Source organism: Monopterus albus, unplaced genomic scaffold (genome assembly GCF_001952655.1).
Source record: "Monopterus albus unplaced genomic scaffold, M_albus_1.0 scaffold178.1, whole genome shotgun sequence".
Taxonomy (NCBI): Eukaryota; Metazoa; Chordata; class Actinopteri; order Synbranchiformes; family Synbranchidae; genus Monopterus; species Monopterus albus.
The window spans coordinates 644,772-659,942 of record NW_018128058.1 but is presented as its reverse complement, the minus strand read 5'-3'; the positions used below and the strand labels follow the sequence as shown (position 1 = coordinate 659,942).

Sequence of the window (15,171 nt, the reverse complement as noted above, 5' to 3'; positions counted from 1 at the left end):
AATGATGAGACTGCCTTGTGTTTGCCTCAAAAAGGTGACAAGAGAGATGGGGAGCAGAAAAAGCTTTAGCTCAACAAAATGGCAATCAATACTTTTAATTTGCTTACTGTCTCTCTGTAAGTAGGCAAAGGAGGAGGGGAGGATAGGGGGTAGAAAAGGATAGAGGGCTGAGTGAAGGCGTGATGGAGGGGAACAGCTGTGGGCTGCGCAGATTCTTCCAGAGCCTCAGGCAGAGAACTGGATCTAGATCGCATGTAATGATGTGCCAGGCATTTCCACAGCTCATCTGAAGCTCTGGCGCCACAATGGCCTCCCTTCATGATGATAGAACAACAGCAGGGAGAGGAAGGGTGAGAGAGGGCGAGGAAGGGTGGGGTGGAGCACAAAGTGCCTACAGTAAAAAAAAAACAAGTTGAAAAGGAGGAGGAAGAGGGGCAGTGAACAGGGCCTCCTTGTATCTTTGTTCTTCTCAGTGCTTTCAACCAAAACCTTTTTGTTTCCCCAAAGGACATTTAGTTTGCAACTAGAGATCAAACATATACAAAAAGGAGGACACGGCAACGCACAGGTGGCAGAGAGCGACAATCTAGAGTCAGAAACTTAAAACTTGTGCTGAACATGAAAACTTTCAAATGTTAAAGCTTCATCTGTTCATTTTTGAAGAAATCCACCACTGACACAAGTTATGAAACAGCTGCTTCTTTTACACATCCAGCAGACACACAGAAACATGATCATCTCACTGGAGTCATGTGTCTGTCACCTGATTGACATAAATCCAAAGTGATTCCCCCTTTCGCACCTCAGATTTGGTCTCCAGTGAAAAATATCCAGCTCACCGGTTACAAGAGGTTGAATTTTTTCCACCAGCTAGGTGTTAACTGTCTTTCTCCATCTGTCATTTGGAGCTTTTTTGTGACAACAGCTGCTTTCTACAGATGGAGAGAGGTTGATGAGAGCATATGTAGTGAGCCATTACACTAAAACAATGAGCTAAAAGAGGCCAAAATGCAGCAAAAACCTGTAGGTGGGTGTTAAACCTATGTGGGTTTGTCAGTGAGTGACACATTTCACATTACGGTTTACTCATTGTTAATCTAAAGATTAGAATAGACAAGATAAAAAAAGGTTTGCGGCTCATTTTGTGGCGCAAAACAGTGGAACTGCATATTTAGTTCATATTTACTAAGGGGCTGCAGTGAAGGGTTGTGCTGGAGAAGCAGAAGAAAAGAGACACCACAGGAATTTACGCATCTGGTCTCATGCGATATGTATTTTAAGGCGCTCCTGTTCAGAGATGAAAAAATAAGGGAGGAGAGAATGGAAATACATACTCTAAGTGCCTGATTTACCACCACTGCGACAGAGGGAACTACTGTACACCTGACATTTAATGTCAGAACAAAGCATGTGTGAAATCTCAGCGTGGCAGCTCTTGGTCATCTGAGATCTTGTCAGAATTAAGAAAATGTTTAAGGAGAGATAGGGTGTCTGTAAATCACATTGCTCGCCAGAGGAGAATGTGAGCGACTTCTACAGGCCTTCAGGTCAAACCATGCTTCACTGAATTAAATTAAAGATGATCTGACTGGTAGGAGACTGCGTGACTGCAGTTCTGAAATGCTTTTCTTTTTTTTTGCGCATCTGATTGTAATTTGCGAAAGGCTTCATAACTATCCCCCTAAGTTTCTGTAGTTCTGTGAGGTCGTTTGACATTTGATCATACAGCAAATTATTTGATACAGTATATAAAATCGCTGACCTGACAATCAATCTGAACGGGACATGTAATGTATGTGGTCACCAAATATAGTTAAAATCTATCCAGGAGTTGAGACTATTCACTCAGGACCAAACATTTTATGATGATGGTGTCATGATAAGTGAAAAATTTGACCTGCTGCTGGTACTACAACAAAAGTGAGGGCATCACCACAATCATTAGGATTCATTCTCTGGAGACCATGAATATTTGTTAAAAAAAGAACTCATGGCAATCTATCCAAAAGTTGTTGAGATATTTCAGTCAGGGCCAAAACGGCAGCATCACTCCACTGCCATCCCCAGAACTAGGAACAGAAGACTGAGATAGAGGCAGATAAAAGTAGATAAAAGTGGGCGATTAAGGCCCATGCCAAATACTGAGCTAAATAAAAGTGCATTTTTAAGTAAAGTCAGTTTCTTTTAAATCTTTTTCCTTAATCCTTCTTGTTTGTTTTCCCCTGTCCTCATCCTCTGGGGCTTGTCTTCCTCTTCCTTCCTGTCCTCTATTGCCTGCCATTACTATTTATAGTATAAAAATTTACTACTCCTCTCTCTCCTCCTTGTCCTCCCTTTCACCTTCTCTTTTTCCAGCCATTACTATTTTTAATCACTATCACTTTCTTTTCCTCCCACCTTCCTCTTCTATTCCTCTCCTCAGCCACCTCATTTCAAGGGCTGTAGGTAAACAAATTGATCTCATGTGGAGGCCAATCAAAGGCAAACATCCTCTTGGCAACCGCTGTCACTTTGGCACAACATCACTTGCATCTAGAAAAAAAACCCACAGTTGAAGCTGTAAGTTCAGCGGACTAACTGCATTAGTTGTGTAATGTTCTTGATGTGGGAGCATGAGGTTTCTCTGTCTGGGGGAGGAGACATATGGTGAATCTTCTGCAGCGGAAGGAATTAAAAGTCTGCCTCTGTGGCAAATAGACATGAAGAGGCAGCATGGGCCTGGCTGGATGACAACACTGTTGCATCTCTTTGGTGTTACTGTGCAGCTTCTGAAGGTTTATGATGCATTCAAGTGCACTGGGATTCAGCCAGTGCTGTGGAGAAATTTAGCCTAAGTACAGAAATGATTAAATGATGCAATAAAAACTTAATAATTTCCTCTTCTGGCTACATTAGTTGATGGTATTGAACCCATATCCACATACATGCACATCCAATTCCCTCCACACCACAGCCAAGACACACAGCAAGTCTGTTAGTCTGATGTGAGGAAGCCTCGCCTCCAAGATTTTACAGCATCCGTAAAGAACTAAAATCTCCACTGAATTAAACTTTAGAGCTTGTGTAAAAGCTCTGAGTAGCGGGTTATTTCTGGAGACCTTGAAATCTCATTACACCACCAAGCATCAATTATGTGTATACAGAAGGGAAATAGAGAAGTAAATTTAGATGTTACTTCGTATAATCAAGTCACTCAGGTCTTCGGTCAATAAGTTACAGGAAGAGGGTAACATGACTGATGGAGGTGGCCAAGCTAGCACTGCTGAAAGCTAGCAAACTTTCTAGCATGTTCTACTACAATAGCTGTGGGTTTGATGATGTTTTATGTATGTTTTATTCTTACTATGGTAACTTTCAGAGGAAAGTGATATTTGAAATGTGTATTTCTTGTTTTTCTACTACTCTATAAAGGCACTGAGCTGTCTGTGGGTCTGTTTGATTCCCCAGCTAAACACTCATTTTGAGCATTTGGAAATCATTTGCACAGCAACAGACCCACACACTAGAGGATTTAAGGCAGGTTTACTTACTACAAGTCTTTAAGTTACTTTGGTTCATATTTTTACATTGTTTTTTACTGATAACACTAAAACTGCAGTACAGCTTTGTCAAAACTAAACAGTGTTGTGCAGTTCTTAACCCACACTACAAAAAAACAAGCTGGTAAGGCCACAAAAAGGCCAAAAATTAGCCTACGGCTGCCTTTGGTGCCTCAGCTTGCAACGGTTTTTTGAGATTCTCGAAACAAACTAATTATTTGGATTTATTTGTTTAATAGGAACAGCCGTCCCTGGTAGGCTAGTGCTTAAGCGGCGAGAGTGCTGCGCACCAGGTTCGAATCCGGGTTGCGTCAGGAAGGGTATCCAGTGTAAAACACGTGCCAAATGTCAACATGCGAGTCGTCAGTGTGACGATTCGCTGTGCTGACCCCTAAAACAGGAAAAGCCGAAAGTGACTTTCTATTTGTTTAATAGGAACAAACCTTGCTTTTGAAATATATGTTTTGTTACTTTTCACCCCACTGAAGTAGCTTTTTTCCACCTTAAAGATGTCTAAAGAGATTGTCTACTTTTGCTGAATCTGTATTTTCAACGTTCATTTTGTGTATTTTGAGTATGTGAGAGACTGAAATGTCTGGATGTGATACATATTCTGACAACCCTGGATGAGGGTTAGATGTAACCATGACACTTACTCTATGAAGTAGACTTCTCCTTTCTCAGTGTATGCCATCTCCCAGTTGTCCGGCAGCGGCCCTAGCTCGTCATTCTCCTCTGGTTTGGGTAACATAGTCTTTGGGGACTGTCCTTCGTCTTTGGGCACCTCACTGGTGGCCTCGGCTGCGCTGATCTGCAGGGCGATGTCACCTGAAGCGTCTGTGCTCTTATCCTCATGTTCGCTCGACTCTGAGGTGAAAACAGGGCACGATGAGTCAGGCACCACTTTATCACTCAAGGGAGAAAGGGGGATGAGGATAGTGAAAGACAAGAGAGGGGAAAAGGGGGGTCAGCAGCCTGGGAGAATGGACTTTTTGTTTGTTTGGAGACAGAAAAAAAGGAAAGGGTAATTAGAAGAAGGTGAGAGGAGGAGAGGACTCGGGGGAAAGATGGGAGAGAGGTGAAGAGAAGAAAAGGAATGACTGAAGTTAACAAGATGGAGAGACAAATAAAGCAGAGGAGACAATAGAGAATGAAGGAAAAGTAGGATGTGATGCCCTAGTTTGAGTTGTGGCAGTGTGTGAACATGTTAGAAAGAGGAAAATGATGTGTATAGAAGAAAGAGAAAGAGATGTGTGCTTCCCAGAGGAAATGGCTGGTGGAGAGAAGTGGAGAGGGGACAAGTGAAAGCATGAGACAGAGATGGGAGGGCAAGAGCGTGGCAGCTATCTGCTTCGATCACAGAGCCCGCTGAGGCTGCGAACACAGTTTAAACTGTTTATCACCTTTATGGTTTGATTTTTTTATGAGAATTTCTTGTGAATGGAGACCCCAGCTTTAACAAATGGTTTAATTCAAAAAGGTTTTTATATGCTCCTTGTCTGGGCTTTACGCAGTGCCCATTCCAAATATTAAATAAGTCAATTAACACTCATGTTACTGGAGGTGCATACATTTGGTCTTCGAGGTCTAAGAGGGAGAATAACTGGCCTAATAGTCTGACCCTCTCATGTATGTAGCTGGAGGGGGACAAAAATATAGAGACATCTCTGAATATAAAGTAGTCCAGCATAACACCACCATTAACTATGACCTCAATTATAAACACAACTGAATTTATTTGTGTTTTCTATTAATTAAGATTTAAGATTCCTACCTTGTTTGAGCTCCTTGTGATAGGAAAACCAAAATCTCATCCTTTCACCAAACTTATTTTCTCAAAATACCACGGTTCTTTAAAAATTGTACATATGACTAAAAAAACAGTAATAATTTAGTAAAAAAAAAAAAAAAAAAAAAAAGGTAATCTCCGGCATTAATTGGGACCAGTAATCAAACTGTCTGGATTTTCCTGCTGCTCTGACTGGTGTCGTGCTGATAGAAACTTGCTGCCCTGTGGCTATGAAACAAGCTCAGAAAGTCACCGGACCCAGGCATGGTTTTGGATTTGGAATCAAGAAATCTAACTCATAATGCCTCTTTTATGATTATCCTTTCATATGATCATGGGGCACATTCAAAAGGGTTTCTGTGTGTGTTAACGTGTGTGTGTGTGTGCATATTTGGACATTTAGTATATACTGTACACTGCACACAGTTAAAGGTACATTCAGCTGAGTCTCAGTCTGACTGTTGCTACTGAAGGTAAATACCTGCACAGAAACATCTTTGTACATTATCTTACATCTTATCTTAGATTTGGCCTTGTCTGTGCCATGTTAAATGTTTCCACTGCCCATGTTCAGAGTTGACAGGGAGGAGAGCAATAGTTTGGACAGGGTTGTCCGAGAAGTGTGAGAGTAATATACTGTATATGTACGCCCTCTGGCTATCTGGGCTCAATAATGATAATCAAATTCTCATGAGCAATAGCACAAATACTTTCATCATACCCAGTTTGGACTGTGAGGGTGAATGAAAGATATTTGTCTAACCAATTAAAAGTGATTATCTGCTACAAAATTATTTTCCAAAAAAAAAAACAAACAAAAAAAACCAACCTGCAATCTGTTAATGTCTCTGTTGCTAGGCAACCACTACAGAAGAGACTGTTGCTATGACTTAAACAAGATCATCAACACCTACGGATCAGCCTGACCCGGAGCATGACCTCTACCCTAGCTGTCATAACAAGATTCCTGGCTCGAGCGACCTCTGCGTCTGCGTCTGTAGAGGTCACTGTCACGGCTAACCTGGTGTGACAGCGACGCCGTTGCCATTAACAACAGGTCTCTCCTCTTCCTCCTCCTCAGGGGGCTCAATGCTGGCTTTCTCCATGTTGCTGACGGACTTGTTACGCTTCCTCTTGCCTTCAGAGCTGGGTCTGGCGCCCGGCAGCAGCTGGTCCGTTACATTCAGCAGCAGAGTACTCGGCTCAGCAGGAGGTTTTGGGGTGCCATAAAAGTTATCTGGAATAGAGAGGATGAAGAGTGGGAGACATTTAAACCAAAGTCATTTTTATATGCTACATTAAACGCTTACATCTGCTGCATGTCTGCCTGTTGGTAGGCCAGTCCAACACTTTGATCTAGACTCTGAAAAACTCAAGACATCCACTAGTCTAAGAGGATGAATCCTAATAATGGTAACCCCCTCACTTTTCCTCTCCACCACCATGAGGTAAAAATTGTTGTTCTGAATGACATATCTCGACAGCTACTGGGTGAACTGAAATTTACTATAGATATTCCAGGTCCCTAGAGGATGAATTGCAATCATGTTGTTGTCACCAGAAATTGTCCAACACAAATATGTACAAAACTAAAGACATTCCCATTCGCCCCAGCTGCACTGCCAAATGATCAAACACTAGCATGCTAGCAGGCTAAACTAAGATGATAAACAAGGAACTTTATACCTGCTTAACCATCAGTATGTTAAAATACTGTTAGTGCTTAACTCAAAGCACCACTGGCTCAGTCTAACAGTCTAGGCTACACCAAGTCACACAGAATTTCTGAATAAAATATACATTTTAGTTCAATAAAACTAAAGGTAAACAGAGCAGTAATGCTAAAATAAATACACATAATGTAAAGAGACCGAGCAAGAGTGAAAGACTGAAGAAAACAAAAGCAAAGATACAGCAGAGAAAACTATGGCGTAAAGAAAGTAAAGACTAGAGGAGTGAGAATTGTGGATTAAACCCTCCACAGGGAGGATGAGGTGTTCTGTGCACTCGATATCCTGTTCCATGTTAAAGCCAGCTGATCCATGAACACACAAGCTGGGCACTCAAAATTACATGTTTTAATATTACAACAGTTCTAAGATCTGCACAAAGCAACACATATTTACAAAGGCAGGCATTTTGACATATACACATGCCCCATCCTAAACAAACGTGACACATTTTTGGAAGATGTTTGTTTCCTCAGTTTTCTCCTCTGCAAATCAATCACTCACCAGACCATGCACAGACTTCCCTGGCATACTGTATGACTGTGTTTCACAACTGAATAATCACTGTATCTCTCTCTACGTCTCAGTTTCTGGTCAGAGCCAACTAAGTGCCTCTGGGAACTGCAGTTTTTTTTTTTCTACTTGGCTCTGAGTCAACAGCCCCTTCCACAGTCTTCTATGTTGATTTTACATGTTACTGTCCCTCAGATTGTCTGGCTGGTGGCAGACCAGCACCTCCGACACTCTCCATCAGTCATCGTGACGCCTAATAATGTAATGTTTGGGGATTTACAGTAGAGTCCTTTTCACTTTATGGGACACCATAAAGATTTTCTTATTTCCTCAAAAGGTAGAACACAAAAGTTCTGAATTCAGTGAATAATGTAGACATTGTTTATGGAAAGATATTTAAGTGTTGAGCTTTTCAAATGTCATTTTTCATTTAATTCCTTTGTATTGAAATCTCAGCAGTGAATATTTCTGAACAGATAAACCTGACTTTATCTGGGTAGGGTCAAGTGGGAATTTGTGCTTTTTAGGGGTACATTGACCCTTCAAATTAAAACGCTGCTTGTGTCTCTGTGGGTTGAGGATTGTTAAAACAAGCCAAGTGAAAACACAGCAAACGATATGGTTGGCAAGCTGAACACTACACTGTTATTTTTAACTAAATTTGACATTTTGGAGGTTTTCACATAACAAGAGCAAAATTTTATGCTTGAGACTCAGATACTGGAGTGAGGTATTGAATCATGATGAGAGATGTTTCTTCTTCTTCTCTCTTTTTTTTAAGATCAGACACTGCAACTCCCTCTGGGGTTTTATTTAACCTGAGTTTGAAAGACAGCTGAAGACCTTGGTGGTCACAGCCAACTTCACTTTCCATCAGCCACAGTTTAGGTCTGGACTAGTTCACCTACTCTAAAGCTTGCTATTAGATTAGCTTGGAGCTATGTCCTCAGCCCTACTAGCTGATCAGTCAGACATGAGAAAACTAAAATACACTGATATCTTTTGAATGCACTGGGACTGAGCAGTACAAACAAACTCCAACACAGATGAATAGCCAGAGATATGTACAAACCATCAGCTGGTGTTTTCCTCCACTATTGAAAGACCTACTGAAACATTATGTTAAAGTTCTGAAGCCTGCAATGAAGCACAGAGCTTAGTAGCTGTTAAAAGATTACGAGGACTGTCAGGATTAGAAGCCCCGAACCACAGACACAAATCCTGGAGCCTTAACAAGCTGAAGTTTTGCCTCTGAGAAGCAAGTATGCTCCACAAGTGAACTTAAATAACCCACAGCATCACAGAAACCTGGACTATGAAGTTTGAGAAAGTGGTGGAATTGCTGTCTCACCTACATGCTGATAAAACTGACTAAGACAGAGAAAAAGAAATGAAGTCTTTTATAACAAATTCCCAAAACTAATTACTGGAAAGAGGAGACAAAGCCTGATTAAAATCACCACTTTTAAGTATTTAGAGACAAGAGCATCACATTGTTTGATGCTTTTATAATGTACAAAAGAGAAGTGGGTTTGTAACATGACTGTAAAACTATCAGTTTAATCGTTGGTACAAAGCAACTGCTTTAGAAAATATCATTCCTAAAATGACACTGCAGGCCTAACTACATATAAAAACAGGAGTCAACATTTCCTCTCATTGTGCACTGGTAGAAAACATGCAATTGCCATGCTTCAAATTGTGTTGCTTTCACAGCTCATTGGGAACTACAACCAAAGGTGTTAATTTGTAGACACCTAATGATTCTCTTTTGGATTTTAGGTCAGTGGCAGATGAACTTTGGCAACATGTTTGGCTCCTAACTGCATCACTGAAATGTTCTGCAAAAGCTCTGACTAATGGGGCCAGATTTGGCCCATGTGACATTTTAGTTAGGCTCCACACATACAGTAACACTTTGGAATTTATTGTTAAATCCAGTTTGCAAATTGTTGCTATTTTTCCACAGTCTCCCCAGTCTGTTGGTCCAAGGACAAAAAACACACCAGCTGACCCGGAGCACAGGCAGATTCAAGAGGCCTGAACAACTGATTATTTTTGTTTTCACATGACTGCTGCTGTACCTCTCTCATTTACACAGAAAATCTGGCAAGTGAATGCTAGTGACACAGCATTATTCAAGCTACTACAGAGAGGAAAAGACATGTTTACTGTTGAAAATTACTGTTGTGCAGAGGTACAAACTGGTGAGGGTCCAAAACAGTGACACTTTGGTGGCCAAAACAAAGAAAATAAGTCATGCATGACACCGAGTCTCCTTAGGAAAACTTTAAAACAGTAGCATAGTTAAAGACAAAGCAAGTTATTGAGAGAACATGTTACTAAAATGAGGGTCAGTTGCTAGTTTATTACATACGGCTAAAACTAATTCAGTTTAATTCAATAGTCCCACAATTAATCCTATCCTTTATGAAGGTGACAACTAGAGAAGTGCTGGTGAGAAGACAGATGTCTCTGAACAAAATATTAGAAACATGTCTCACCTACCTTCAGTAGAGAGGATATCAGCTCTTACAAAAAGGACACGTACCTGAGAGCCTGATCTTGTTTGTAATAACAACTCAAACTTTACAACAGCCTTCCTTTTAAATCCCTCACATTCTTCCACATCTAATTAGCTGTTAGATTATTTCAATATACAGTATATAAAACGCTGAATGATGGCCGAGCGATCACACAGTAGAAACTGCATCTCCTTGGCCGAGAAGAAAGCAGCTCCCATCGCTGAAGAGATCTAACATCGCTTCTGGCAATTGACCATTAAATTGACTATCTGCAGTTTTTTTCCATTTCCTGCAGTGGCGGTAGGCCAACACAGACTGAAATCTGGTGGGAGAGAAGAAACTTAGCTGTGTTATCTATATAAAAGCAGGGGTCTCCTGAGGGTTGAAGGAGGCCAGCCGGACCAGGAGCTGCGTTTTTGAGTGGTTTAAAATCTGAGCCCCGGGGCTGTCTGTCCACAGCAGAGAGAGGATAGCGAGTGTCTGTTTGTTTGGATTAGGCAAGTGAAGAGTCGCTGCAGCTCCAGCTCAAGGTCTGAGCCAGCAGAGAGCCAGCATGGAGGAACTGTGTGGAAATGTGTGTGTGTGCGGGCAGTGGTTTCTCTTCATTCAGAAATTACAGAAGATTGCTTTCAGTCACTTTCACGGCTAATGACACCCTTGTCACCACAAAGCTAAAAGATGGAGGGATGGAAGCGGACTTGTGTGTGTGTGTACACTGTCACTCACATAGAAAAATGGCTGCTGTGCTTTGTCAAAGCTTAAATTGCATAAAAATGTTTTTTTTTTTTTAAAAGCACAAAAATAAGAAACCATAATCACACTGGTTGTTACAGTACGTATGACTTAAATCCTTACCTTCATATGTTCCACTCTCGAGCAAGGCTCCACTTTTCTCCAATTCCATAAACCGGTCAATGGTCACAAAATTATAATCCACCCCTGGGACCTCTCCTTCCTTAGGCTGCCTGGTTGTGCCTGTAGGAGATAAGCGAGAAGAGTTAGAGCTGCTGAGGCTGTGAATGCCTCATCACTGCTGAATGTTTGGAGACTTTGCCAGTGTTTTAAAAAGTTCGCAGCATACCAGAGCTGGAACACACTGACCCCGACTGAGCTTTGAGTGCCATGTTTTCTTTCTTACACAGAATAGAACAGACAGAATATCTGGGCTGTTGCAGGAACACCAAGAGGAGAAATTAAGAGAGGTTGCATGGAGCTGACAGGATGTCGAGAGCTCCCTGCAGTCCTGCCAGCTGACTGCACCACAGCAGCGATGAAAACTCTGTATTACCAGTTTCTGTTCACTGACAGATTCTTTCTTCCGTTTCCTTAAGCAATGTCTGTCAAAGTGTTTACGATGTTAAACTGAGGTAGTAATGACTTACTAAACACTTTCTCATCACCGTGTGCTAATTAGACTTGTTAAAACTGATCCCAGCTGTGATAACACACACAGACGCTCTACCCCCGAGGTGCTGAATCGGTTTTCACATCTGAGTGAGGAGCCAGTAAAACACACTTGTTATACTCTCACTATGGCATATAAAGTGTCCATCTGTGGTTTAAAGTTAGCAGGTGAACACTGATCACCCCTACAGGTGGGGTGCTGTGATCTGGCTTTAAAAAGGCAACTGACAAAAATTACACAGGTTTTGAAATAAACACTGATTATCACACTTTCAACTATATAAACAGAACCAATCAGTGAAAAGAATTGGGTGTAAGACTGTAAATTGGGGAAAATGGGGACACTTAAGACCCCAGAGGATAAAATTGTTGGTTTTCCCTGGTTCAAACACCAAGAAAAGGGATGGGAGCGGCTCATTTCATTTCACTGTCCCAAAAGGATTCAGTATGTTTCAGACTAAAGGCTGAAACATGGTTCTCCCAGTTGCATACAGGCACACAATGACTGACTGGCATATACATTTGGTAACTCTTATCACCTGTCTTACCGTATGTCAGCCTTACGTTGGCCATATGAAAAGGTGTAAACTAAATGAGGTCTTTGTTTCTGAGCAGTGAAGCACATCATCCATCACTAAACGGTTTCAGTCCAGGTAGTTTGATGTCTATAGAAAGAATCACTGGACCATTAGGCTCTGTAGCATTTGGCCATTTACTGAAAAAAAAAAACAAACCCAAATGCTCCTAAAGTTCTTAACAGAAAAAATTATTTTCCAACGAACATGTATGATCTGAAAAATTACTTCTGGGGTGGCCTGTTGCCCTATGGGTTAAGTCCCCAACTATGAACTGTCTGTGATGGAAGAAGTACTCAGATCCCTTACTTCAGTAAAAGCAGGAATACAACAGTACAAGTATCAACATCAGACATACTTAAAATACTAAAAGCAAAAGTATTCTTTATGCTGAATGGCACATTTAACATTAATATAATATATCATATTATTGGACTGTGTACATCACATTTAATGTTGCAGCTGGTAAATGTGGAGCTAATTTTAACTGCCTTAGATGCTTATAATGTGAGTTGCTGCTGTAGCTTATGAATTCTCCAGCAGAGATCAATAAAGTCATATAATTATACTTGTAATAATCTGGTTATGAAAAGTAACTGGTAACTAAAGTTATAAAATAAAAGTAGTGAAAAAAAGTACAATATTTGCCTCTAAAATGTAGTGAAGTCAAAGTATGGAGTAGGACAAAATGAAAATAGTCACATACAGATACCTCAAAATTGTACTTAAGTACAGTACTTGAATACATGTATTTAGATACTGTCCACCATTGCAAACTGCAAGGCCCCTGGTTTTCATTTGACCCAACTTTCTCTCACACTACTAACTGTGACATCTCTACTATCATTGTCAAAGAAAGGCATAAAAACCCCTAAAAAGTAAAACTCTTTTCATATGAATGTTTCAGTTGAACAGCTAAACCTAATCAAATCATTTATCATACCAATAGTCCAGAGATATGGTTTCCACTTTCTCCAGACTGCATAAAACAATGTAATGAACAGAAAATGAATCCAAATCAGCTTATTAAACTGCCTGCCCAAGGTTTTGTTAATATGCTGATTAGTGGGTCCTTCAGTGGGAAAACTAACCCCACAAAAGGCTTTATGATCAGCTTGTCCAGTGGTGACTGCAGCAGATGAACTACAGGAGATTCAGTCATCGCTGAGCCATTTTCTTTCTAAGCAATCAAGTTATCAAACATGACTCTCATCTGGAATAAAGCAAATGAACTGTCGACGACCTTCGAAGCTGAAACAAACCTGGAACCTGCTAACAGAGTAATTTATAAGAGCTTATAGAAACAAATGAGCAGCAGGGAACACTGCTGTGTAAAATGTATGTGTGAGTGTTTGTGTCGCAGCTCCAATGGAGTGTTTCTTGATTGTGTGTCAGCATGGGGGCCTGTATGCTCGTCAGTTTAGCCTCGCTCGCAGGCAGAGCTACCGACTGAGCAGCACACACACATTTCAAAGACGACTTTTGATGTTGCAGAACTATATTTAGCCACATGTGCTGGTGGGGACTTCTCTCAGGTGCCAATTTCTAAAAGGAGGCAACCACAATGCCTCTTGATCAGTGATTTTTAAAGTACTGGATATTTTTTGGAAAGTATGGAATCATTATTTACAGTGCTCATTTTAACTCAAGGTTAAATACTGTCTGCATCATTTTTTTTACCTACATGAACCTGGATTCTCAAATCCCCCCAGGTAGGTTTCTGGATTTGGGCCAATTCAAAAGTTGGGGAAGCTCTTGTTAAAAACAGTTATTGTTGTTTTGTGCACAGACCTCCTTTTGATGTGCCAAGTTCTTGTTTAGCCAGGAGACAGGAGGGCACAGAGAAATAAAGTACTGAGCAGGATTAAATTAAGTTTATGGCATAACATCATAATCTATGTATGCTGGATCTTAGAGGAAGGCAGCTAGGAAGATGCCATGAAGACCACAAGAACTGATTGGTCAAGTTCAATCAGTGTTTTCTCCTACAAGTTTTGGATGGTGATTAATGGTTTCAAGCTTTTAGTTTTAGTTTCTAACCACTAGCAGGCAGAGATGTCATGAGACAACAGGAAGTGGCTGCCCACTGCTCAGTTGCAACAATTAAGCTGATAATGTCACAGGTTTAGTCTTTGAAACACTGAACATCAGCACCCAACAAGCTCAACATCACTTCCTTCATAGGATTTCACAGTTATAATCATCTATAATTCTATACACAGTAGATTGCATTGTCACTGTCGGGGTCTGCCATTTCTGAACTAGTTTTAAATAGAAGGAGTATGCATAGGGGATTCACAGGACTCAAGGCATACACACACTTGATAAAACTCAACAGATAAGTGCCACTGCTTGTGCACGATGCAGGTTAATTTGTGCATGACCAAATGTCAAAGGCATTTTGTTTCAACAATTATTGTTTGGGCATTTTTGCCTTTATTTGACAGTAGATTTTACACAGGAAGCATGGGCAGAGAGGGAGAGGACACGCAAACATGGCTCCCACGCTCTGTAACCATTCAACTTTCAGGGCGCTTCCGTGCCACAGACATATTGAAGAGGAAACACATTAATGTCCATACAAGTAAAACTGTAGTGATTGATAAAAACAGCATCACATTTCTCATAGCAAGTTTCACTTTTAAAAGTGGCTAGTTAAAGCAAACTTTATCATCATCAGTCTATATCACCAAGTGAATGTAAACAATTGCTTTGGGCGCTTCTGCAAAATTACAGCATGATATGGTATGATAATGCATAATAGAGGGCTGCTACTACAAACAGATGAAATCTGACACTGAACTATGAATCAATTCCTGCATCGAGAGAAGAACTGTTGCATTATTAAACACAAGTATAAATCCACCTTTAGACTTTACTGCAGCTTTAGGAATCTCCAGAGACGACAGTGTAAAACAAACAGATCATGACAGTGAATAGTGAACAAGTGAATAACATTTGTCTCTTACTGCAGCTGGATGTGTGAAAAATATTTATGGGAATCATTTATTGTCTTCCAGAGTAGTAGAGAGTCCAGCCTCTCTCGAGGAGTAAAGTTCCAGAGCCCAAGCTGTGCGTGGAGGTGAGCCCGACTAC

At 40.8% G+C, this 15,171-nt stretch overlaps 1 protein-coding gene across 12 annotated transcripts in view; it reads right to left on the bottom strand.

Annotated features, from left to right (window-relative positions):
• The window catches only part of magi2a (membrane associated guanylate kinase, WW and PDZ domain containing 2a), a 201,103-nt gene that overhangs the window by 58,710 nt on the left and 127,222 nt on the right, over positions 1 to 15,171 (bottom strand). For all 12 annotated transcript variants that reach the window (XM_020616782.1, XM_020616784.1, XM_020616783.1 and 9 more), the window contains exons 3-5: positions 10,952 to 11,071; positions 6,350 to 6,565; positions 4,196 to 4,406 (exon numbers count right to left, since the gene is read on the bottom strand). In XM_020616782.1, coding sequence (XP_020472438.1) covers positions 4,196 to 4,406; positions 6,350 to 6,565; positions 10,952 to 11,071 — 547 coding nt within the window. The remainder of the gene's footprint in view (positions 1 to 4,195; positions 4,407 to 6,349; positions 6,566 to 10,951; positions 11,072 to 15,171) is intronic.